The 25,185-nt window shown below is 45.1% G+C and overlaps 1 protein-coding gene across 2 annotated transcripts in view; it reads left to right on the forward strand.

Annotated features, from left to right (window-relative positions):
• The first annotated feature begins 270 nt into the window (after positions 1-270).
• LOC124803036 (little elongation complex subunit 2-like) overlaps positions 271-25,185 on the forward strand; it is a 243,312-nt gene continuing 218,397 nt past the window's right edge. Inside the window, exon 1 of one of the 2 annotated variants that reach the window (XM_047264150.1) lies at positions 271-378. In XM_047264150.1, coding sequence (XP_047120106.1) covers positions 356-378 — 23 coding nt within the window. In that variant the 5' untranslated portion in view covers positions 271-355. The remainder of the gene's footprint in view (positions 379-25,185) is intronic. The other variant, XM_047264151.1, reaches the window with a different exon arrangement.

Genomic DNA, 25,185 nt, shown 5'->3' on the forward strand with positions numbered 1-25,185 from the left:
TTTGCTAGATGTTATTAAATGTTGCGTCTCCTTATGGAGATATTCTTCTGGTAAGTCATGGATTGCATTGGCAATTTGTGCCAAAGTTTTGTGTTTTCCGGTGAGGTCATACTGACTTTTCTCGCCGTAATCTCCCTTTAAATCATTATTTGAGGAGAACTTAGTTTCTTCCATTAAGGTTTACTCGAACTACTAAAATACTGGATGTTAATCAAAGATGATATTCAAATGAGAGTTTTGTTGTGGTTATGGTTAATAGATGTGGGGTAGCTTTCGTTTCAGAGCTTTGTAGCGTCATTGTTTGAATGTAGTGACAGCGCCATGTGTTGATTGTTTAAAAATCCCGATACTTGCTATGGACGAGTATAGGAAAATATGGTAAGGTTGAAGTGATATTAGATTTTTTTTTCGGCTAATGTCACGTACAGAAAGATGTTTGTGCATTGTGTAATACGGGCGTACATATTTTACGTGTTGTGGGAGAGTGTGTCTCAATTTATCGTAACTTTATGTTTTAAAATATGGCCAACATTTTTTGATATGTTTTATGGTATAGCTAGACAAGCAGAATTTGTTACCTTAAGTGCATTTTTGATTGTTTACAAAACACTGTATCCCCAATGTATTGGAAGTATTTTGAGGAAACTTGACATTGAGCTACGCATTAAGGGTTTGTGTTTGTTTTATACGTTATTAAGTACGAATGTCGTCATTTTGCGAGAGAGGGTTACAGAAATGTGCACTCTCTGTTTGTAGCATTTCTTTGCCCGATTAACGCATTTGGTACATGTCATTTTATTCATCCACAATGTGACAGCTGTTATGAAATAATTAATTTGTTTTACGTACGTTGATCACGCCTCTTTATATCAATAACGGATCTGTTACAACAGGCATACAAGCATAATAAACAATTTCTACAAAGTTTAAGACTTAGACCTTTATGGGAAAAAAGCATGTAACAAGGAGTTGTAATTACGCCTTTTCAGTTAGTTAAACTCGGCTATGATAGTAGTAATAATGATAATCCTAAAAAAATGAACTGAGGAAATGTGTGAGTATAGGTTAATTACTATTGTTGCCAATCGTGTCGTTCACCAACCTGCTTGGACAGATGGCGTCAAGATTACAATAATATTACCGCTGTGACATGAACCCCATATTATAGTTTACACTGAACTACAAAAATGGATTGTGATCTTTAGTTGAAAGACTTGTGTGATGCAGCTCTTGGTTGTCTATACTGTGCATGTAGCCCTGAGTAACTACTGCGACCTACATCCTTTTCAACGTACTTATGGAGTTCATATCGTGGTCTCCCCCCTATAATTTTTAACACCTGAAACTTATCTCCAGTACTAAGTTGGTGGTCCATTGATGACTCACATTATCCTATGGTTACATGATCTACCCATCAAATCTTTAGCATTTTTCTGCTGCACCATATTTCAAAAGCTTCTATTCTATTCTGTAAACGGTGTATCATCCACATTTCACTTCCATATAAGGCTACATTCCAGAGAAATAATTTCAGAAAAGCCTTCCTGATAATTAAATCTATATTCCGTGTTAACAAATTTTGGTTCTTTGGAAATATGTTTCTTGCCTTTGCCAGTCCACGATTTATATCTTCTCTACTTCAGTTGTTGTTTATTTTGCTGCTGAAATAGCAAAATTCATCTTTTACTATAGTGTCTCATTTCCTGTTCTAATTATCTTAGCATTGTTTGATTTAACAAGACTACATCGTGTTACCCTTGTTTTGCTTTTGCTGATGCTAATTTTATATCCTTCTTTCAAAACACTGTCCATTCCATTCAACTGCTGTTCCAAGTCTGTTATGGTCTCTGACAGAATTACAAAGTTGTCGGCAAATGTCACTGTTTTTAATTTCTTCTAGCCTACTTGAACCTAAATTCATCCTCCAAATTAAACTTTTGTTTAATGCTTACTGAATGTATAAAAGGAATAGGCTACAACCCTGTCTCACTCCCTTCTCAACCACTTATCTCCATTCATGCCCCTTGATCCATATAACTGCTGTCTGGGTTCTATACAAGTTCTATATAACCACACACTCCCTGTGTTTTATCCTTGCTTCCTTCAGATTTTCAACTAGAGTATTCCAGTCAACATTGTCAAAAGCTTTCTATAAATCTACAAAAGTCATAAATATAGGTTTGGCTTTCCTTAACCTATCATCTAAGAGGATGTGTAGTCTGTACTGCCTCACGTGTTTGTACATTTCTCTGAAATCTACCAGTTTTCCCATTCATCTGTAAATAATTTGTGTTAGCATTTTGCAACCATAAACTATTAAACTTATGAAATACTCATACCTCTCAGCACCAGCTTTCCCTGGAATTGGAATTATTAGAATCTTCTTGAAGTTTGCAATTATTACACTTGGGTCATTCCATGACTAAAAATGATTTGATAGCCATTGTCTCAGATTTTGATATAACTTAGCATTGTTGTTGCTTTTATGAATCTGTTTAAGGGAGCAAAATATTTCTTCTTTGTCTCATACCATGTGGATTTGGCAGTGTGCTAAAGTTTCTAGAATTTAACGAGTAATTAATAAAAGTTGCAACAATTGAGACATACAGAAAAAAAGTTAACAAAAAGTATTGTAATTATTTGTCTAGAAACAATGTACGATTAATTCCCCATCAGGAGTCAAAAAAAGAGGTCTCACCCATATTGAAAACTCTTTTAGGGCCGTATGACATATCCTTATTATTCAGAGTTTCAGATACTTCCTGGAACCAGTTTCTTATTTTTCTCCCCAGTAACAGACTCGAGCTCCATTAACATTCAGCACCTTTTTGTGAGAAAGTTTCCTCTCTCTTAAGACAGCTGTATATAATTTTTTTGCAGGTTGATTGTTTGCAGTGTAGCCTTAGAACTTAACAGATTTTACATTTTCAGTGAGTTTATGCATAGGCATACATAGTTTCCTTGGTAACTGGAAACCTCAAACATTCCAGACCCAAGTGCATAATACCCCCCCCCCCCCCCCTCCAGTAACATCCATTTAGAGAACACACTCCATGAATCAAAACACCAACAACATATTTCTGAGGGAAAATAAAAAATTCCAAAATGTGGTTAAAAAAATGTAATATGTTAAAAGGTTCATATTGTAGGTGCCTTCTGTGCCACATATAATTCACTCAAAAAGGGTATAAATTTTTTTGTGGTAAGCTTAATGTGGCCTTAACACACACAGAACTCATCATCCCCATATCAGTCACATAAACTGAGTTACATGCACACGAAAATACAAAAATTTGAAAAATTACCTGAAAAACATGGATTTTCGAAGTGTGGTAGCACAAAAGGGACAAGTGGTATCCAAGCCAAATTTCACACACTATAAGTAGACCATAATGATATATATCCCTAAATTTCAGCAAGTTGTTGCAAGACATTTGCGTGCAATGGAAGTTGACGTGTATTTGGTGATGTGGCCATTGTTCCACAACAAAATTTTGTAAAAACATATCGTAAACTGTTCTGCCTCTTCTTATCCTCTCCCACAACTGTTTAATCACTAAGCAACAACATATAGACAGATTAACACAACCTATCATTAATGTTTACTGCACCTTAACTGCTAAAAACCAGTCGATTGTGCTTCAAACGGAAGTTTTCCCACACTTATAGCTACTGTACTCTGTACATTGAGTGGCAAATTGTACTGTCTTCCTGACACTGTGATAGGAACTGGAACTGTCATAAGAATATGTTCAAAAGGAATCCAACATCTGTCCGCCAAACGTGGCCAATGAAATGATCTTGCTGGTGCCATGAAGTTCACAAATACATCACCTTCTGCTTCACAGCACTCTGCAACACATCCTAAGTACCATTTGTCATCATAAACAGCAATAACATAGCAACTTTGTTGTATGTTGCTGCTTTTGCTTCTGAATCCTGAGTCAGACACACTGTGAAGACACATGTTGTGCATGAACCTATAGTTATAACCGGACAGTCTGCTCATCTGCACATTGTCAGAGTCCACTGGAGAGAAGTGATGATGGCTCCTTGTGTCTGCAACAGTTTTAACATGTTCTAGTCTGCTTTTTAGCAACTCTTAGACTGATTTCCCCTCATCTTTCAAAACATGGAATGATTGTATGCCAGAGAAATTTTTCTGTATCCAGGTAAATAATTGAGTAGGTGTTAGAATGTGACTTTCTGTAGGGTGCTGCAGACTAGCTCGTGATGCCATGCGCTTAATGGTAGCACCAATACCATCACATACATTTTTACCATGACTTGTTGCGAAAAAATTCCATTCTGCGTGAATCTGAAAATCATGGTAATGCATGCATAAATTTTTTAGATTTTTACAGTTTTTGTACTATCTAGCTGCCCCATCACTGAAGTATTTCGCAAAATGTATGTGAGGCAGCTTGTTTTTCACATATGCCATGACAGTGCGAATGTGGGCATGAACTGCAATGGCATCATGAATTAAACAGTCACTAAAAACGCACAGGTTCATGACAGACACATCACCTGATTCACGTCTATAGTAAATCCCAAATGGCTGGAGAGTTGCTTGACTGCTGTCCCAATGATATCCTTGGATGGCATCTTGAACTATAAATGCATAATTTTCTGAAAAGTCTAGTGTTACTATAATTTCATCTTGTTTCAAATTATCCTTAACAAAACTGGAGATAAGCCAATTGTGCTGTTGCTGTGAAGCTGTGTGTGGTCAGTCTGTCCGTTTTATAACAACACATTTCAACAAAATTTTCCACTGTACTTTGCTTTGTTTCAAGACTTGTGGGATCCATGTGTGTCCTTTGTTTATAAGAAATGAGTTCATCGTCAATCATAAGGAGTTCACCATATTGTTGTTGTGGTCTTTAGTCCTGAGAGTGGTTTGATGCAGCTCTCCGTGCTACTCTATCCTGTGCAAGCCTCTTCATCTCCCAGTATACCTACTGCAACCTACATCCTTCTGAATCTGCTTGGTGTAATCATCTCTTGGTCTCCCTCTACGATTTTTACCCTCCACGCTGCCCTCCAATACTAAATTGGTGATCCCTTGATGCCTCAGAACATGTCCTACCAACCGATCCCTTCTTCTGGTCAAGTTGTGCCACAAACTTCTCTTCTCCCCAATCCTGTTCAGTACTTCCTCATTAGTTATGTAATCTACCCATCTATTCTTCAGCATTCTTCTGTAGCACCACATTTCGAAAGCTTCTATTCTATTCTTGTCCAAACTATTTATCGTCCATGTTTCACTTCTATACATGGCTACACTCCATACAAATACTTTCAGAAACGGCTTCCTGACACTTAAATCTAAACTCGATGTTAACAAATTTCTCTTCTTCAGAAACGCTTTCCTTGCCATTGCCAGTCTACATTTTATATCCTCTCTACTTCGACCATCATCAGTTATTTTGCTCCCCAAATAGCAAAACTCCTTTACTACTTTAAGTGTCTCATTTCCTCAGCATCACCCGACTTAATTCGACTACATTCCATTATCCTCGTTTTACTTTTGTTGATGTTCATCTTATATCCTCCTTTCAAGACACTGTCCATTCCATTCAACTGCTCTTCCAAGTCCTTTGCTGTCTCTGACAGAATTACAATGTCATCGGCGAACCTCAAAGTTTTTATTTCTTCTCCATGGATTTTAATACCTACTCCAAACTTTTCTTTTGTTTCCTTTACTGCTTGCTCAATATACATATTGAATAACATCAGGGAGAGGCTACAACCCTGTCTTACTCCCTTCCCAACCACAGCTTCCCTTTCATGTCCCTCGACTCTTATAACTGCCATCTGGTTTCTGTACAAATTGTAGATAGCCTTTCGCCCCCTGTATTTTACCCCTGCCACTTTTAGAATTTGAAAGAGAGTATTCCAGTCAACATTGTCAAACGCTTTCTCTAAGTCTACAAATGCTAGAAACGTTAGGTTTGCCTTTCCTTAATCTTTCTTCTAAGATAAGTCGTAAGGTCAGTATTGCCTCACGTGTTCCAGTGTTTCTACGGAATCCAAACTGATCTTCCCCGAGGTCGGCTTCTACTAGTTTTTCCATTCGTCTGTAAAGAATTTGTGTTAGTATTTTGGAGCTGTGGCTTATTAAACTGATTGTTCTGTAATTTTCACATCTGTCAACACCTGCTTTCTTTGGGATTGGAATTATTATATTCTTCTTGAAGTCTGAGGGTATTTCGCCTGTTTCATACATCTTGCTCACCAGATGGTAGAGTTTTGTCAGGACTGGCTCTCCCAAGGCCATCAGTAGTTCCAATGGAATGTTGTCTACTCTCGGGGCCTTGTTTCAACTCAGGTCTTTCAGTGCTCTGTCAAACTCTTCACGCAGTATCGTATCTCCCATTTCATCTTCATCGCCCTTGTATAGACCCTCTATATACTCCTTCCACCTTTCTGCTTTCCCTTCTTTTCTTAGAACTGGGTTTCCATCTGAGCTCTTGATATTCATACAAGTGGTTCTCTTATCTCTAAAGGTCTCTTTAATTTTCCTGTAGGCAGTATCTATCTTACCCCTAGTGAGATAAGCCTCTACATCCTTACATTTGTCCCTGCTTAGCCATTTTGCACTTCCTGTCGATATCATTTTTGAGACGTTTGTATTCCTTTTTGCCTGCTTCATTTACTACATTTTTATATTTTCTCCTTTCATCAATTAAATTCAATATTTCTTCTGTTACCCAAGGATTTCTACTAGCCCTCGTCCTTTTACCTACTTGATCCTCTGCTGCCTTCACTACTTCATCCCTCAAAGCTACCCATTCTTCTTCTACTGTATTTCTTTCCCCCATTCCTGTCAATTGTTCCCTTATGCTCTCCCTGAAACACTGTACAACCTCTGGTTCTTTCAGTTTATCTAGGTCCCATCTCCTTAAATTCCCACCTTTTTGGAGTTTTAATCTACAGGTCATAACCAATAGATTGTGGTCAGAGTCCACATCTGCCCCTGGAAATGTCTTACAATTTAAAACCTGGTTCCTAAATCTCTGTCTTACCATTATATAATCTATCTGATACCTTTTAGTATCTCCAGGGTTCTTCCATGTATACAACCTTCTTTCATGATTCTTAAACCAAGTGTTAGCTATGATTATGTTGTGCTCTGTGCAAAATTCTACCAGGCGGCTTCCTCTTTCATTTCTTAGCCCCAATCCATATTCACCTACTACGTTTCCTTCTCTCCCTTTTCCTACACTTGAATTCCAGTCACCCATGACTATTAAATTTTCGTCTCCCTTCACTATCTGAATAATTTCTTTTATTTCATCATACATTTCTTCAATTTCTTCGTCATCTGCAGAGCTAGTTGGCATATAAACTTGTACTACTGTAGTAGGTGTGGGCTTCGTATCTATCTTGGCCACAATAATGCGTTCACTATGCTGTTTGTAGTAGCTCACCTGCATTCCTATTTTCCTATTCATTATTAAACCTACTCCTGCATTACCCCTATTTGATTTGGTGTTTATAACCCTGTAGTCACCTGACCAGAAGTCTTGTTCCTCCTGCCACCGAACTTCACTAATTCCCACTATATCTGACGTTAACCTCTCCATTTCCCTTTTTAAATTTTCTAACCTACCTGCCCGATTAAGGGATCTGACATTCCACGCTCCGATCCATAGAACGCCAGTTTTCTTTCTCCTGATAACGACATCCTCTTGAGTAGTCCCCGCCCGGAGATCCGAATGGGGGACTATTTTACCTCCGGAATATTTTACCCAAGAGGACGCCATCATCATTTAATCATACAGTAAAGCTGCATGCCCTTGGGAAAAATTACGGCTGTAGTTTCCCCTTGCTTTCAGCCGTTCGCAGTACTAGCACAGCAAGGCCGTTTTGGTTATTGTAACAAGGCCAGATCAGTTAATCATCCAGACTGTTGCCCTTGCAACTACTGAAAAAGCTGCTGCCCCTCTTCAGGAACCACACGTTTGTCTGGCCTCTCAACAGATACCCCTCCATTGTGGTTGCACCTACGGTACGGCTATCTGTATCGCTGAGGCACGCAAGCCTCCCCACCAACGGCAAGGTCCATGGTTCATGGGGGGGGGGGGGGGGGAGTTCACCCTACAGTTTGTTATTCATGTGTTCTGCAAGATTTGCCTTACCAGGACACTTTTCACACCTGTGTATCATGCACTGGTAGGAACTGATTTCACACACTAGCAGCTTCATTGCACCTCTGTAATCCAGACCAGAATCCTTTATAGCAGCTTAGCATCTTATGGGTCTCACATACACAAACATTGTGTGTTCCCCTTGCACTTACAGGCACAACCCATTTTGGCCGAAGATTGAAAAAAAAGATGATAAACCTACTTTGGTATTGGGATACTTATCCTTGAATTCTATATGTAGTTCTGATATGTTGCATAGCAACAGTCTTTTTTTGCACCTGTACACGTACATTTTCACCGTTACATAGTCTTTTTTTTCCAGGCATTATTCGGCTGTAGTCATTATTTTCATAAAACTCTGACACTAGCACCTTTACTTCTGAACTCAATTGCTTACCCTGACCCTGCTGAAGTTGTGGAAGCACTCCTTGGGTTGCTTTTATTTTCCTAGCTTGCTTTACCATACATCTAGAAACATTGAATTCCTTTGTAGTGTAGTCAATAGACCAGCTGGAAGGTGCAAGGGTAAGCATAGCTACTTTTTTTTGGTGTGTGGATATGACACATTTTTCTTTCAAATCATGCACAATTTTGTCCAAATCAGAGCATATCTGGCATGATTTCTGTTCCTTTGGAGCAGATAGTTCTTCCACTTCCACCATTAGTGTTTCAGCTATTTTGTGTTTTAATTCCATTTGAGCTTTTTGTAGTTTTCTTCTACCATAACTGGGCCTGTCTCTTTTCCCAACTTTGTGGGAGACGAACCAAGAGCAGTCACTGAAGTATTTAATCGCTCATCCGCTGTGGTTGTAGGTGGCTGATACTCTTAGTCACTTTCATGTAAACTATCAGAATATTCTTCATTTTTTAGCAGTGTAACACATCTGGAACATAACTTTTGTCCTGGTGAGTCCCATGCACTGATTCACTTTCAATACTGATTTTATATCAATTTCCCTGAGGCTACACTTCACTGTCTTCTTATGAATCCGAAATGGATCAAAACAACTTCTTTGTAGGAAAGAATACTTATCCAGAAACACTCTCATGTGATGATAACAAACACTAAAGTTTCGTGGAACTGTACTTCTTGTGCCCACAGGGTGTATCCTGGATCTCCATAGCAACAAATCTAGGTCCGATTCAGCCACATCATACAGTACAAAGCGAAAGCCACATTTTGTTCCATATGTTGTTTTATGACATTTAGATGCTTGTGCTCTACCAATACTGCAACTTTTTTGGACAAAAGCACCTCTAGTACACTCTTCTGCCTCCATACTGACTTTCCACAATAGTGCTGACCAGTCTGAACTAGAATCTTGAAACATGAGTAAGCTGTAATTGTTGCTTGTTTCCTTTGTTGTTCCTGCCTAACAATGACTCATTCTGTCTCTGAAATCTACCATTGTTTAACTTTCTGTTGCCTAATGGTTCCCAACAATTGCTGCAGCTTTATGTGAAACAAGCTGTTACTTGCTAAATCACGTTAAAAGAAACGTAACCAAATACATCTCTGTCAACTTTTATTGTACACAAATGCCTTGCAATAACAAGTTGAAATTTTGCCACATATTATATTATGGTCTACTTATGCAGTGTTTGAAATTTGGCTTGGATATCACTTGTCCCTTTTGTGATACCACACTTAGAAAATCCATGTTTTAAGGTAATTTTTCAAATTTTTGTATTTTCATGTGCATGTAACTCTGTTTGTGTGACTGATATGGGCAAGATGAGTTCTGTGTGTGTTTAGGCCACATTTAGCTTACCACAAAAAAAATTATACCCTTTTTGAGTGAATTATATGTGGCATAGAAGGCACCTACAATATGTACCTTTTAACGTATTACATTTTTTTAATCACATTTTGGAATAATATGTACCTTTTAACGTATTACATTTTTTAATCACATTTTGGAATTTTTTATTTTCCCTCAGAAATATGTTGTTGGTGTTTTGATTCATGGAGTGTGTTCTCTAAATGGATGTTACTGGGTTGTAAAAATTTCACTGGACTGTGTGGAATAGTTCCAAAGTTATTAAGTCCTGAAGTTGGGTCTGAAGATATTTTGTACACGAGTGTTCCACACTTGGTAGCATTGGTGTGCTAAATTTCAGCCAAATCTGAGACTTATCAGCTGGAACATTTTCTCAAATTGATTGAATTGACATGGAATGACCCATAAGCTATTGCAAGATTAGCCAGTATACAAAAGAAGTTAAAAAATTCACAAATACACGAAAGTGGCTAGAACTGGAGCCTTGGTCCGAATTATGGTTTTCAATTTCTTTAACCCAAATGCAGAGACCCACACTAACAGTAATATCATCGAAAGGGAAAAGGATAATGGAGTAACTTTTTATTCATTCTTGTTCCAAAAGGTATAAATTAACTGGTTTTTCACTCCTTCATTGTTTATTATTTCATAGATGAAAATAATTAACAGAACCCCCTGCAGGTTCTGGGGTTAGAATAGGCCCGATGTATTCCTGCCTGTTGTAAGAGGCGATGTAAAGGAATCTCTTACTTTTCGGCCTTCAGTTTTATGGTCCCCTTTAGGGTTTGACCTCCACGCTTCTCAAATTTTTCCAAAGTGCAGGCCATTTGCAGAAGGACACCTTATGCAATGCATCACATATCCATCATGCTGTAAGGTTGTCTGCACCTATTATTGCCAAGGCTCTGCAACTCCACCCATAATCCAGCTATTTGGCCGAGGACACCTTTTGGGTGCATAATCTCCGTCTGTTGTCCACAGCACTCTTTTTGTCCCATTGACAATACTGGATTTTGATGCACCCAGTATTCAGCCCGGTAGCCAGTCAATTGTGGTGGGGCCATCATGTACCCACTTGTTGGTAGCCCTCTGACAACACTGGGATTGCACTACTGATGTCTGAGCTGCAAACTCCCCACTTATGTCAAGGAGTAGTAGCCCATCGTCTTGGGGCATCAGGACTCTGTGCAATGGCCATCATGCCAGGTGGCCTTTACTGTGGTTGGGTGGCACCCGAGGGGAGAGCCCCAGACCGGTGGGGATGGCACCTTGGCAGATGATCCAGTATGAAGCAGACCAAGTTATCTTTTGCTGGAGACTGAATGGCCCCAGCAGTCTGTAAGATAGGGGAGGTTAAATTCAGTGCTTAGAAGTATGACCCCAAATTGTTCCTGTCCCTAGCTACACCATTGGAAGAACCTAGGGTTACAGAAAGAAGAGAGCCATATTCGCCTCATTATTTAGTGTACAGCAGAACCTATGGGGACTCCTTTCTGGCTACAAAGCCTCTATTTTTTTTGTAGAATGCCTGGATGATAAGTTCGGGGAAGTGTGGCGCTGTCCAAAATGCGCAGCAGATCATTCGTGATTCAGAAAGCATCTGCAGCTCAGTCACTGTTACTCACCTGTGTTTTTGGTGTGCTCACTTCATCTGGTGCGTGTATAGGGGACCTAAAGGTAACGGGGTTGCTACCAGTGCCTCCATCTTGGCTTTTGAGGGTGATTCGTTACCTGAAAAGGTCAAAGTGATGGTCTATCAATATGATCTAAAATCTCCCACAATGGAGTGCTAAAGTCCGGAAATTCGGGCACACGTCTTCCCTGCGTACTTCCAGCCCCACATGTTGAGACCGTAGATGTCCATCCGAATACTCCATTTGCCCCCCCTCGAGGAAAATTATGGTGTAAAAGACCCTGCACCAGCTGACTTACCAAGAGGCTAATTGAAAATATGAACAGTTACACCCCATTGTCATCTTCACATACTGCAACTAGAATGACAATATCTTCGCTGGCAACAGCAGTCCCCTCGTCTCTGCCTCAGGGTCACCGACTACGGTCCACTCCATTGGTGGTTGTTCGCATTTCTTCTTCCGTTGCTCCCAAAACCATCTCTTTTTGGCAACAATTCTTCCCTAAACACCAGGGACATTGGTCCCCAACTCCTATCTGAAGAAGCAACAGCCTGCCCTGGCTCTTCTCGCATGGAAGGGGGCCCTTGGGACTCTCCCTTCCTAGGTCTCCACCAATTCAAAAGTAGATATCAACCAGTGGCTGAAGGATGAAGGAGAAATTGGTTAAGGCACATGAGACCCTGATGACCACCACTCCCTACAAGTTCCGCATCTGAGGATGAAGTGGAGATTCTACTGTCCCCAGAAGACCTAGATCTCACCAATGCCTCAGCTACAGCGGAAATGGATAGGCCTACCTGCACCCATCCAGTGACAGCAGGTGACCCTAAGGCTTAAACTGCCTCCTTGCTCCCTCCATACCTTCCCAGATCACAGAAAGTCTCATCCTCCAGCGGAACTGCAGTGGTTTTTTCCACCATCTGGCTGAGTTACAGCAACTCTTAAGCATTACAACTGCTTTCTGCAATGCCCTTCAGGAAACTTGGCGTCCAGCAATGCGTACCCTCGCCCTTCATGGCTATCAGTTGTGTTACAAAAATTTTACTGGCTGTAACAGGATGTCGGGTGGAGTATGTATATATGTCGTGACCTCTGTCTATAGAGAACCTGTGCCCCTACAAACACCTTTAGAAGTTGTTGCTGTCAGGATGAGGACAACACAGGGAAGTACCATCTGCAATATCTACCTTCCTGAGATGGTAAAGTACCGTACCATGTATTGGCTGCACTAATTTCCCAACTCCTCCCATCTTTTCTACTTCGGGGTGATTTTAATGCCCATAACCCTTTGTGGGACGGTACCAATATTACTGGATATGGTAAAGATGTCAAGAATCTACTAACTCAACTCCTAAATACAGGTTCCCACACTCATTTCATTGTGGACAAGGCACATACTCGGCCATTGATCTCTTAGTTTGCAGTCCTAGCCTTCTACCATCTATCAACTGGAGAGCTGATGACGACTTATGTGGTAGTGACCACTTTCCACTCTTACACTGTCCCTCCCCTGGCATCACTTGCCTGGACACTTGCCCAGATGGGCTCTTCCCAAGGCTGACTGGGGCAGTTTCTCCTCTGCTACCACCATTGGACCTGTTGAATGGCAGCATTGATGAGGTGATCCAGACCATTACTACTACCATGTTTCTGCAGCTGAATCGGCAATACCTTGTTCCTCAGGTTGCCCCTGGCAGAAGATGGTGCCTTGGTGGTTGTCGGAAATCGCAGCGGCCGTTAGGAATTGTAGTCGGGCCCTCCAATATCATAAGTGGCCTTATTGCCTGCAAATGGCTCCATGCCCTGGTACGTCAACTAATCAGACGATGGTAGCAGGAGTGTTGGGAACAGTATGTCTTCACCATCGGAACATGAACCTCTCCTTTGCGGGTTTGAACTAAACTGGGACACCTTTACGGGTATTGGACTCCTGCACGTATACCTGGGATTTCCACATGTGGAACTGTATATACCGATTCAGGCACAATCACAGAGCATTTTGCCAAGCATTGTATTAGAACCTCTGTGTCAGAGAGCTACCACTGCGCCTTTCACACTCGAAAAGAATGTGTGGAACACCACCACCTCTCTTTTCCTACATGCCAACCTGAGCCATATAATGCTCTGCTCAGTGCCCCTCCAGACTGTCTTGACACAGCTCCTGGGCCAGACTGCATCCTTCACCAATGGCTGAACAGCTGTCAGCGGATTACCAGCGCCGTCTTCAACCGCATCTGGAGTGGCGAGGAAGCATCATCATTCCAGTGCTAAAACCTGGTAAGAACCTCCTAGATGTGGCTAGCTATCATCCTATTAGCCTCACCTCCGTTCTGTGCAAGCTGTGCGAACTGTGGTGATCTGGCAGTTGTGTTGGCTCATCGAGGCTCGGAGGTTTTTGGCTCTGTCCCAGCCCAGTTTTTGCCAAGGTCACTCCACCACTGACAACTTAGTCTGCCTTCTGAGCAACCTCTTCCCGCCGTCATCACCTTATTGCCGTCTTTTTTGACCTGACGAAAGTCTGTGATAGCGCTTGGCAACACCACATCCTCACTCCTTTGCATGAGTGAGGTCTCTGGGGCCCGCTCCTGATTTGCATACAGAACTTTTGTCACTCCACACCTTCAGAATTCGAGTTGGTGGTTCACACAGTTTCCCCCATATCCAAGAGAATGGGATACCACAGGGCTCTGTACTGAGTGTCACACTCTTCTTAGTGGCCATTAATGGTCTCACAGCAGCAGTAGGGTTCTCTGTATCACCCTTCTTATATGCTGATGACTTTTGTATTTCCTTCTGCTCATCTATATTTGGCGTACCCAGACATCGACTGCAGCGAGGCATACGAAAGGCGCAGTCATGGGTCCTCACCCACAGCTTTCAGTTTTCAGCCGCCAAGACTTGGGTCATGCACTTCAGTCATCGTTGTTATGCACTTCTGTCATCATTGTCTGGCCTCCCACATCCAGAACTTTATCTTGGTGACTTAATGTAGTGGAGATGTATTGCTTTTTGGGACTGGTTTTTGATGCCCGCTTAACTTGGGTTCCCCATCTTCATCAGCTTAAGCAAAAGTGCTGGTGGATCTTAACATTCTCCGCTGCCCTACACTGTTGCCGCTGTACAAAGCCCTTGTACAGTCCTGTCATGAGAATGTGGCATATGGTACAACATCGCTCTCAGCACTGTGGATGCTGGACCCTTTACACCACTGTGGAGTTCGACTTGCGATGGGGGCTTACCAAACAAGCCCACTGAACAGCCTACTCATGGAAGCTGGGGTTCCTCCATTGCGGATCAGGCGACAACTGCTTGCCAATTATACTACATAATATTCACAGCTCGCATAAACATTCAAATTACCGTCTCCTTTTCCTTAGCTCGGTGATCCATCTCCCGCAGTGGCTGCCCAGATCAGGGATTCCATCTCCTTGTACCAACTTTCCTGCCGGTCCACTCACGTACATCTCCATGGTCCATGCCTCAGCCACAGCTTCGTATTGACCTATTGCAAGGCCCGAATGACTCAGTTCCTTCTGAGGCCCTCTGCTGCCAATTTTTCTCTATTCTCGGTGATTACCAGGCCTCAGTAATAGCTTGCGCTCATGGCTTGATGTTTGATGACCACATTGGCTTTGCTTATGCTCACGCTGGGTGTAATGAACAGTGCTCCTTGCCAGATGGCTGCAGTGTTTTCACTGCAGACTTGGTGGCCATCTCTTGTGCCCATGAGAATATTTCCTCCTGCGCGGGTGAGTCCTTCCTCATCTGTAGTGACTCCTTAAGGAGCCTACAAGCTCTCAACCAGTGCTTCCCTCGCCATCCTTTGGTAATAAGTATCCAGGAGTTTGTTGGTAATGATTATCCAGGAGTCTGTTTATGCCCTCAAAAACTGTAGACGTTCAGTGGCCTTCATCTGAACCCCATGCCATATTGGAATCGTGGGAAATTAACTTCCTGGCAGGCTGGCGAAACAGGCTACCGATAAAGCGACCCTGGAGGATTGACACACCGGAGACTGGTCTCCAATCGGTCTTACACCCTACAGTTTTCAGGATCTGGAATACCAAATGGCACACCCCAAGTACACCAAATAAACTACATCTTATCGAGGAGACAACAAACATGTGGAGGTCATCCACGCTAGCACTCACAGGGGCTCCATTGTCCTTTGCCGGCTCCACATCGGCCTTACTTGGCTGACTCACGGTCACCTCCTCCGTCACAAGGATTGCTGTGGTTCTCGATTGACAGTAGTCCACATTTTGCTGGACTGTCCCAATTAGCCACCCTGATACTGTCTTTTAACCTTCCAGGCATGCTACCTAAGGTGTTAGGAGACAGCACCTCAACGGTTGATCTACTTTTACATTTAATTTTAGAGGGAAGTTTTTATCACTCAATCTAAGGGTGGGTGTGCGGCTCTCTCTCCCAGACCTTCACTCTACCTAAATTTTAACTCTTTCTTGCTCCCTGTGGTGCTGTCTGTTCGTCTTCTTTCTTTTACCATTTGTATTTCTTTTGCCTTGTGCTTAAGGCTGGGAGATTTTACTGTGTTGTAGAGTGTCTGTCTCATCCTTTTTTTATCCTTGCGATCAGCCAGGATACGTGTCTGACCTTGGAAAAAGAGACTGATAACCCAGCAGTTTAGTCTTTTTACTCCCCAGACCAACCAACCAGTTAACAAAATTCACATGCATGCGTACATTGTGGTGACTTTACATTTCCTTTTGTTTAACATCTATTTTGGTTTAAAAACTTGAAAAGTGAAAGTAATATGTAATAGAAAAGTGAAAGTAATATGTAATAAAAACACGATTAAATACTTTGCTTAATGTGCAGGCAAGAAATCTATTTATGTAATGCTCTGAACTGATTGTGTATGTTGTGGCATGTGTTCTACACAGGATATTGTCTGTTGCCAGTAAACATGCTCTGCCTGTGCCTATTCATTCTAACAGATAATTTGGTGGTAGTCATGTCCATTTAAAAGGCTGAACAATGTTTATATAACAGCTGGTATATGACATGTAGCTTCACTGTTGGCTCTCCCTTTGATAATAAATGTTTTGCCAGTTACAGGGCGGGTATAGGTGGTGGTAGGAGGGTGCATAGGGCAAGTCTTAGTGAAATTTTGTTTTTCTTGATATTGGAACAGTGTGAAAGTATAGCTGTGAATGACCTATTCCAATGGACAGTTGAGCTCAGCCTCTAAATAATACAGTATACGATAATAATTGTGATTAGTGTGACCAGTTATAGAGAAGTTTTTTTTAACAGAACTTGATCAGAAACATGAGAAAAATTTGAATCTTGAAACTATAGAATTAGTAAAAATGTTTTTTCAGAATGATGAACAGCCCTCAGGGGCTCAGCATTTGTTTGCTGGGTACAGGCTTGGTGACTCCAGGATTCCTGAGCTGAGGACTGGTAAGTGTGACCAATTCTCTGTCACTGTAAACTCAAGGCTTGCGTCAGCAACCACCATGCAGTGTGGTGGTGAAACATTGTGTGTCACAGGAAACGGGGATCTTGGCTTGACTGCCCAGACGGCGAGGATGGTATAAACCTCTACAAAAGTCCCCTCAATCACAAGATGTGCTGCACACTTATGAGATGCATGGCTGTTGAGGTGGAACAGTTGTTAGTGTGCAGCATCTGGGGAACCTGCCGCACCTCAGTTGTATAGGGCTTATCTAGGCATGTAGGGCTCTGTTTATGTGGACTTTTATTTTCCTATCTGTTCATGGAACTGGGATGGACCCTTTGAAATTTTCTCTTCCTCCTCCTGTGGATAGGGTGGGCTCCTAGGTACTAACATCCAATCAAACGAGGGTTCATGTAGCCAGTCCTCCAAGCTCGAGGATTACATAGTCTCATTCAGTGTCAAGAGAGTACATGCTTGGCCACCACAGGTCCCAGCTTTTGCAGCATTACTTCCTTTTTGTGCTGCAAGCTGATACTTCCACTATCCTTTCCCCCTCTGCCTTTCCTTTACATGGTTTTCTTGGTGCATTCTCTGCTTGGATCTGGTTTATGATTGGGACTTGAGTTTCCACTGCTGGTGTTCTCTACAACATTTCTACAATATTTCATTAAACAAACACATGGTCCCCGTCAGTCGGTTTGACCTACCACCAATTTTCAAAATTATCCAGAAGTGCAGATTGTGTAGAGAAGACAGCTCAATTCGGTATATGCTCCCCCTTTGAGGCATTCCATCTTTGCTCACTTCCCTTTAATAAGGTAATACTCCTGTGTTAGATTGTTGAGTGTGTTTATATAAATTTATAGCACGTTGTCATTTTAGTATTCATAAACATTTTATTTTATCTATTATTACTTTTCTTTTGTAATTTCATGTACTGACACAGTCCATGACCATGGAGATTTTCTCCTCAATTTTGTCTTGTGGGACTAGACATGTGAAATAAAATAAATAAATAAATAAATGACTTACACTTTTAACAATTCCCAACTGTAATATTACCTAAAGTACACGAAAACAAGAGTCAAAACTGAGTAGATCCACTATCTTGATAAGATACAAGTTGCTCTTTGTCTTTTGGATTGCTGTCACCTCTTCAGACTTATCTTCGATGTGTTATGCTAAGAACTGAGGTTTGTTCATTATGTGTGTGTCTCCTGTCAACAAACTAGATACTGTCATGAGTAGACTTCGCCATGACTTTAAACGGGAATACCTATCAGCTGATTTTAGTCTTAAAAAGGTGCAACTGTAACACCAACTAGTACAGGAATTTTCCCACAAATGATCAGACCACCGCACCCTACATTGTCACTTGTAACCTTTGCCAACCTCCTCTTTCCATACCTATTGAGATACAGGCCATGCCTAGTGAAACCTGATCCGTTGATGGACTCAACTGGCACCACTGCAATGTGAGCCATGCCCTCCGCCATCAGTGATTTCTTAAGATCCATTTAACACATCTCACAGCAGCATTAAGACAAGGCCGATCATGACACTGATCAGCTGTGTGAAGTACACACCAGTCTGGGTAGCTATCTCTTCCAGGTTACTGCGTACATCATACTCCTCATCTCTATCAAGACTATTTCGAGTTCCACTCACAGTCACTACCTGGTCCTCTGTCATAAAATTAAAGTAACAATCTTCTGAACAACCCTTCACAATTTGGGGTGACCCAGTACTCCCCAACACTTTCTGCAGCTGCTGGCCTACGCCTCTGCCCTGTGAACTACCTAATACCAGAGCCTCCTTTTTTCTATTTGAAACTGCAGCTGTCTTAGGGTCCTGAAGTACTGAGGTCTGCTGCATGTTTCCTACATCTACAGCTACAAGAGCCTCCTCTCCACTAAGCTCTGACAGTTGGTCAAATCTATTGGTGACATGAGAAGTACAACTGTCTGAATATCTCCTCCTCCTATCCCCCTGCGGGTTCGGGGGTTAGAATAGGCCCGCGGTATTCCTGCCTGTCGTAGGAGGCGACTAAAAGGAGTCTCACATGTTTCGGCCTTATGTGATGGCCCCCTATCAGGTTTGACCTCCATCTTTCTAAATTATTCCGAAGAGCGAGCCAATTGGGGAAGGGCGCCTTACATGGTGCACTGTATCCGTCATGCAATTAGACCTTTAGCCGTCTTTCTCGTCGTTGCAATGGTGTCCCGCTCATTTTCGATCTCTTGGGCGATTACCACGCTGCACTCTGCAGTGTTTCTTTTAACTGCGACGACGACCTTGGCCATTTTTGCACCTAAGATCCAGCACGGTAGCCAGTCCGTTGTGGTGGGGCCGCCATGTACCCTCTTGGTTGTAGCCCCCTGACAACACAGGGATCGCTCTACTGATGCCTGCGCCGTTAACTCCCCACGTATGCCAAGGAGTAGATGCCCATCGCCCTGGGGCATCGGGACTCCCGGCAATGGCCATCCTGCCAGGTGGCCTTTGCTGTGGCTGGGTGGCGCCCGTGGGGAGGGCCCTTGGTCGGAGTAGGTGGCATCAGGGCGGATGACCCGCAATGAATCGTGGTACATCATCTCTCGCTGGCGGCCAGCCGTCAGCAGTCTCTAAGCGTTCCAAAGCTCACTTTAAGGCTAATGTGTATGACCCCAAATCGTTCCCCTCCCTGGCCACACCATGGGAGGAACGAAAGGCTGTGAATGAGAGCGAAAGATACTCGCCCCGGTATCTCGTCTGTAGCAGAGCTGACGGGGACTTGTTTGTGTCTGTGAAGCCTCAGTTCTTTGTCGAACATTTAGAGGACAAGTTCGGGGGGGTGGAGGGCTTGTCCAAGATGCGGTCTGGATCGGTGTTGATAAAAACAGCATCCTCTGCCCAGTCACGGAGGTTGCTCAATTGTGACAAGTTGGGGGATGTTTCCGTTAGCATCACGCCGCATAAGAGTCTGAACATGGTCCAGGGTATTATATTCCACCGGGATCTTCTTCTGCAGTCCGACGATGAATTACGCGCCAACCTCGAACGACGAGGTGTTCACTTCGTCTGGCGCGTCCATCGGGGTCCGAGGGATAATCAGGTCGCCACCGGTGCCTTCATCTTGGCCTTTGAGGGTGATGTCTTACCCGAAAAGGTTAAGGTGATGGTTTACCGTTGTGATGTGAAACCATATATCCCTCCTCCGATGCGGTGTTTTAAATGCTGGAAGTTCGGGCACATGTCCTCTCGCTGTACTTCCAGCATCACGTGTCGGGATTGCGGACGTCCTTCGCATCCCGATACTCCATGTGCCCCGCCTCCTATCTGTGTTAACTGCGGAGAACACCATTCCCCCTGCTCGCCGGACTGTAGGATATTGCAGAAAGAACGGAAGATAATGGAATATAAGACCTTGGACCGGCTGACCTACCCCGAGGCTAGACGGAAATATGAGCGGCTCCATCCTGTGGCAATGACATCAATCTACGCCGCTGCTGCAATGACGGTTCTCCCGTCATCACGAATCGGCTCTAAGATCGGTCAGCATCCACCGGCCCCCTTGCTTGTGGGAGGCACTTCACACCCTGTTGCTCCTGCTCCATCTTCTCCAGGAGCAACACCCTCCCAACCATCGGGGACATCAGCTCCCCCTTCCCAGCCGGAGAAGCGTAAGACTTCTTCGGCTGCTCTCGCCAGGAAGGGATCCCTTGGGGACCTCCCTTCGCAAGTTCCGACCAGTGGAAAAGCGGACGCCCGCAAGTGGTTGAAACAACCGCCAGTCCCTGGTCGTCGGGCCTCGCGGTCGTCGTCTGTCCCTGAGACTGACCCAGTGATGCCCATGCAGCCTGAACCGCCGAAGGCACAGCGTGACAAGCAGAAAAAGAAGAAAGTCCCCAAGACCAACGGTATTGCGGTGGCACCGATCCCACCGCTTCCTACAAGCTCTGCCTCTGAGGACGAGGTGGAGATTCTGGCGTCCGCTGAGGACCTCGCTCTTGCCGGTCCCTCGGACGCAATGGATGGCATTTGCACGGATGCTCCATCGGAGGCAGCAGGTGACCCAGTGGCGTAATCTGCCTTCCCAGTCCCGTCTCGCCTTTCCCAGCCATGGACAACACCATCCTCCAGTGGAACTGCAGCGGTTTCTTCCACCATCTAGCTGAGCTCCGCCAACTTATCAGCCTTCACCCTTTCTTCTGCATTGCTCTCCAGGAAACTTGGTTTCCAGCAATGCGAACCCCCGCCCTCCGTGGCTATCGGGGTTATTATAAGAACCGAGCAGCTTATGAAAGGGTGTCTGGTGGCGTCTGCATATATGTCCTTCACACTCTGCACAGCGAGTCTGTCCCTCTCCAGACAGCCTTTAGAGGCTGTCGCTGTACGCGTGTGGACGCCACAGGCTGTTACCGTCTGCAGTCTTTACATTCCACCGGATGGTGATGTCTCGCAGCATGTCCTGGCTGCACTGGTCGCCCAATTGCCGCCACCTTTCTTGCTATTGGGCGACTTCAACGCCCATAACCCTCTGTGGGGTGGGTCAGTGGCAACAGGTCGAGGCGCCATCGTTGAGCATTTATTGTCGCAGCTCGATCTCTCGCTGTTAAATGATGGTGCCTTCACACACTTCAGTGTGGCGCATGGCACCTACTCCGCCATTGACCTTTCAATCTGTAGCCATAGCCTCTTACCGTCTGTCCAATGGAGTGTGCATGACGACCTGTGTGGTAGTGACCACTTTCCGATCTTTTTGTCACTACCACAGCGCCACTCTTGTGGGTGCCCTAGCAGATGGGCTATGAATAAGGCTGACTGGGACTTGTTCTCCTCCACTGCCGCTTTTGAGCCTCTCTCTACCGATGACATTGATGCGGTGGTTCAATCGGTCACCACCGGCATCGTTACTGCCGCCGAATCTGCCATTCCCCATTCCTGTGGGTCCCCTCGGCGGAAGGCTGTGCCTTGGTGGTCGCCTGAGATCGCTGAAGCGATTAACGGTCGCCGGCGGGCGCTCCAGCGTCACAAGCGACATCCCTCCATCGACCACCTTATCGCCTTCAAACGGCTGCGTGCGCGGGCCCGCCTCCTTATCCGCTAAGGCAAGATGGAGTGCTGGGAGCGGTATGTGTCCACAATTGGCCTCCATGTCACTCCATCGCAGGTCTGGGCCAAGATTCGACGCGTCTACGGCTATCGGCCACCTGTCAGGGTCCCTGCGCTCTCACTGAATGGAGCAGTTTGTACTGACTCCGACGTCATTGCAAATCGCTTAGCAGAGCATTTTGCTATGAGTTCCGCTTCTGCGAATTACCCCCAGGCCTTCCGCTCCATTAAAGAGCGGATGGAACGTCGGAGCCTTTCGTTTCGCACCAACCACCCGGAATCTTACAATGCTCCATTTAGTGAGTGGGAATTTCGCAGTGCCCTCGCTGCTTGCCCTGATACCGCTCCTGGGCCAGATGACATCCACTGTCAGATGCTGAAACACCTTTCAGTGGACTGCCAGCGGCGCCTTCTCGATCTTTACAACCGTCTTTGGGTCAAGGGGGAGTTTCCGTCGCAATGGCGGGAAGGCATTGTCATCCCCGTTTTGAAACCTGGAAAGAACCCTCTGGAGGTGGACAGCTACCGTCCCATTAGCCTCACCAACGTTCTTTGCAAGTTGCTTGAACGGATGGTGAGCCGGCGCTTGAATTGGGTACTGGAGTCTCGGGGCCTTCTGGCTCCATCTCAGGGTGGGTTCCGTAAAGGCTGCTCCGCCGCCGACAATCTGGTGAGCCTGGAGTCGGCCATCCGTTCTGCCTGTTCCCGCCGTCAGCACCTGGTCGCTGTCTTTTTCGACATGCGGAAGGCGTACGATACGACGTGGCATCATCACATCCTTTCTACGCTTCATGGATGGGGTCTTCGGGGTCCTCTGCCGATTTTTATCCGCAATTTTCTGTCGTGTCGTACCTTCCGCGTGCAAGTCGCGGCCTCGTATAGTTCCTCCCACGTCCAGGAGAACGGTGTGCCACAGGGCTCTGTTTTAAGTGTCTGTCTGTTTTTAATAGCCATTAACGGTCTTGCTGCGGCCGTGGGAAACTCTGTCTCCGCTTCCCTGTATGCTGACGACTTCTGCCTTTACTACAGCTCTCCTGGCATTGCAGCTGTTGAACGTCAGCTACAGGGCGCTATCCGTAGGGCGCAGTCTTGGGCTGTAGCGCATGGGTTTCAGTTTTCGGCAGCCAAGACCTGCGTTATGCATTTCTGCCGGCGACGTACTGTCCACCCGGAGCCGCAGCTTTCTCTTAACGGCGAACTTCTTTCGGTGGTGGAATCACACAGGTTTTTGGGGGTGGTTTTCGATGCCCGGTTGACTTGGCTGCCTCATATCCGTCAGCTCAAACAGACGTGTTGGCAGCATCTCAATGCACTGCGATGTTTGAGCCACACCCACTCGGGAGCCGACCGCTCTACCCTGTTACGGCTCTACCAGGCATTAATCCAGTCCCGTCTGGATTATGGGTGCCTGGCATATGGCTCAGCATCCCTGTCTGCGTTGCGGGTGCTGGACCCAATTCTCCACAGCGGGATACGCCTTGCCACTGGTGCTTTCCACACCAGCCCTGTGGACAGCTTACTCGTGGAGGCAGGTGTCCCTCCACTGCGGTTCCGACGCCAACGTTTGCTGGCTGCTTATGCTGCCCATGTTCTAAGCTCGCCCGGGCATCCTAACTATCGTCTCCTGTTCCCGCAGTCAGTCGTCCATCTGCCGGAACGTCGGCCCCGGTCGGGTTGTCCGATCGCCATACGCGTCAAGGAGCTTCTCTCCGGGCTTGGGCTTGTCCCTGTTCCACCTCCTTTCCGGGCACCTCTGCGTACACTCCCGTGGTGCGTTCCTCGCCCTTGCCTTCGGCTAGACTTGGCACAGGGATCGAAGGACTCAGTCCCTCCAGAGGCCTTCCGCCGCCGCTTTTATTCCATCCTGGCCACGTATCAGGGCTCTGGCATTGTTTACACCGACGGCTCGATGGTTGCTGGTCGAGTCGGTTATGCGCTCACTCTAGGGGACCATTCCGAACAACGTTCCTTTCCGGCTGGCTGCAGCGTTTACACTGCTGAGCTGGTCGCCATCTTTCGAGCCCTAGAGTATATCCGCTCCTGCTCAGGTGAGTCCTTCGTTATCTGTAGCGATTCCCTGAGCAGTTTACGAGCACTCGACCAGTGTTTTCCTCGTTCCCGTCTGGTGATGGCTATCCATGAGTCCCTGCATACTCTTGCGCGTTGCGGCCGCTCTGCGGTCTTCGTGTGGACCCCAGGCCATGTTGGGATCCCCGGCAACGAGAATGTTGACCGGCTGGCGAAAGAGGCGACTAGTGCACCATCTCTGGACGTTGGCCTCCCGGAGACAGATTTGCGAGCGTTCCTACGCCGCAAAATTCTGGACCTTTGGGACACTGAATGGCGCGCCCTGCCTTCACGCAACAAACTTCGGGCCATCAAGAGGGCTACCGGTGTGTGGCGCTCCTCCTTGCGGGTCTCTCGCAAGGAGTCTGTTGTCCTCTGCCGGCTGCGCATTGGGCACACTCGGCTTACGCACGGCCACTTATTGCGCCGTGAGGACGCGCCTCTATGTCGCTGCGGCTCCGTTTTATCCGTGGTTCATGTTTTATTGGAGTGTCCGTTTTTAGCTGCGCTCAGGCAGTCGTTTGCACTGCCTGACTCGCTCCCTGCCCTTTTAACAGATGACTCGGCTATGGCTGACTTAGTTTTATGTTTTATTCGGGCAGGGGGCTTTTATTCTTTAATCTGAGTGTTTCTGTTTTTATCTTATTGTTTTGTGTTGATTCTGGCCTTTGGCCTCCGGTTTTAAACTGATTTTTTAATGTGTTTCAAGTGGTTGGCTTTTCCTTTTTTATTTCTCTGATCGGCCAACCACCGTCGCACTCTGTGTGCTTTTAGTTCGTTTTGTCTGGTCTTTGTCTCAGTTTTTCAGTGTCGTCTGTGCTGTATTCTGTTACTCGTTTTTTATTCTCTGTGGGTGTTTTTTAGTACTTGGACAAAGGGACCGATGACCGTAGCAGTCTGGTCCCTTTAATCCCCCAAACCAACCAACCTCCTCCTCCTAGCTGCTTTCATGTGAGCAGCCTGTTCCCATTCCCCAGCACCCTCCTCACTGTATCCAATTCCTCCTTTGCATTTTGTAACTGCACCTG

This window comes from Schistocerca piceifrons, chromosome 6, assembly GCF_021461385.2.
Source record: "Schistocerca piceifrons isolate TAMUIC-IGC-003096 chromosome 6, iqSchPice1.1, whole genome shotgun sequence".
Classification (NCBI taxonomy): domain Eukaryota; kingdom Metazoa; phylum Arthropoda; class Insecta; order Orthoptera; family Acrididae; genus Schistocerca; species Schistocerca piceifrons.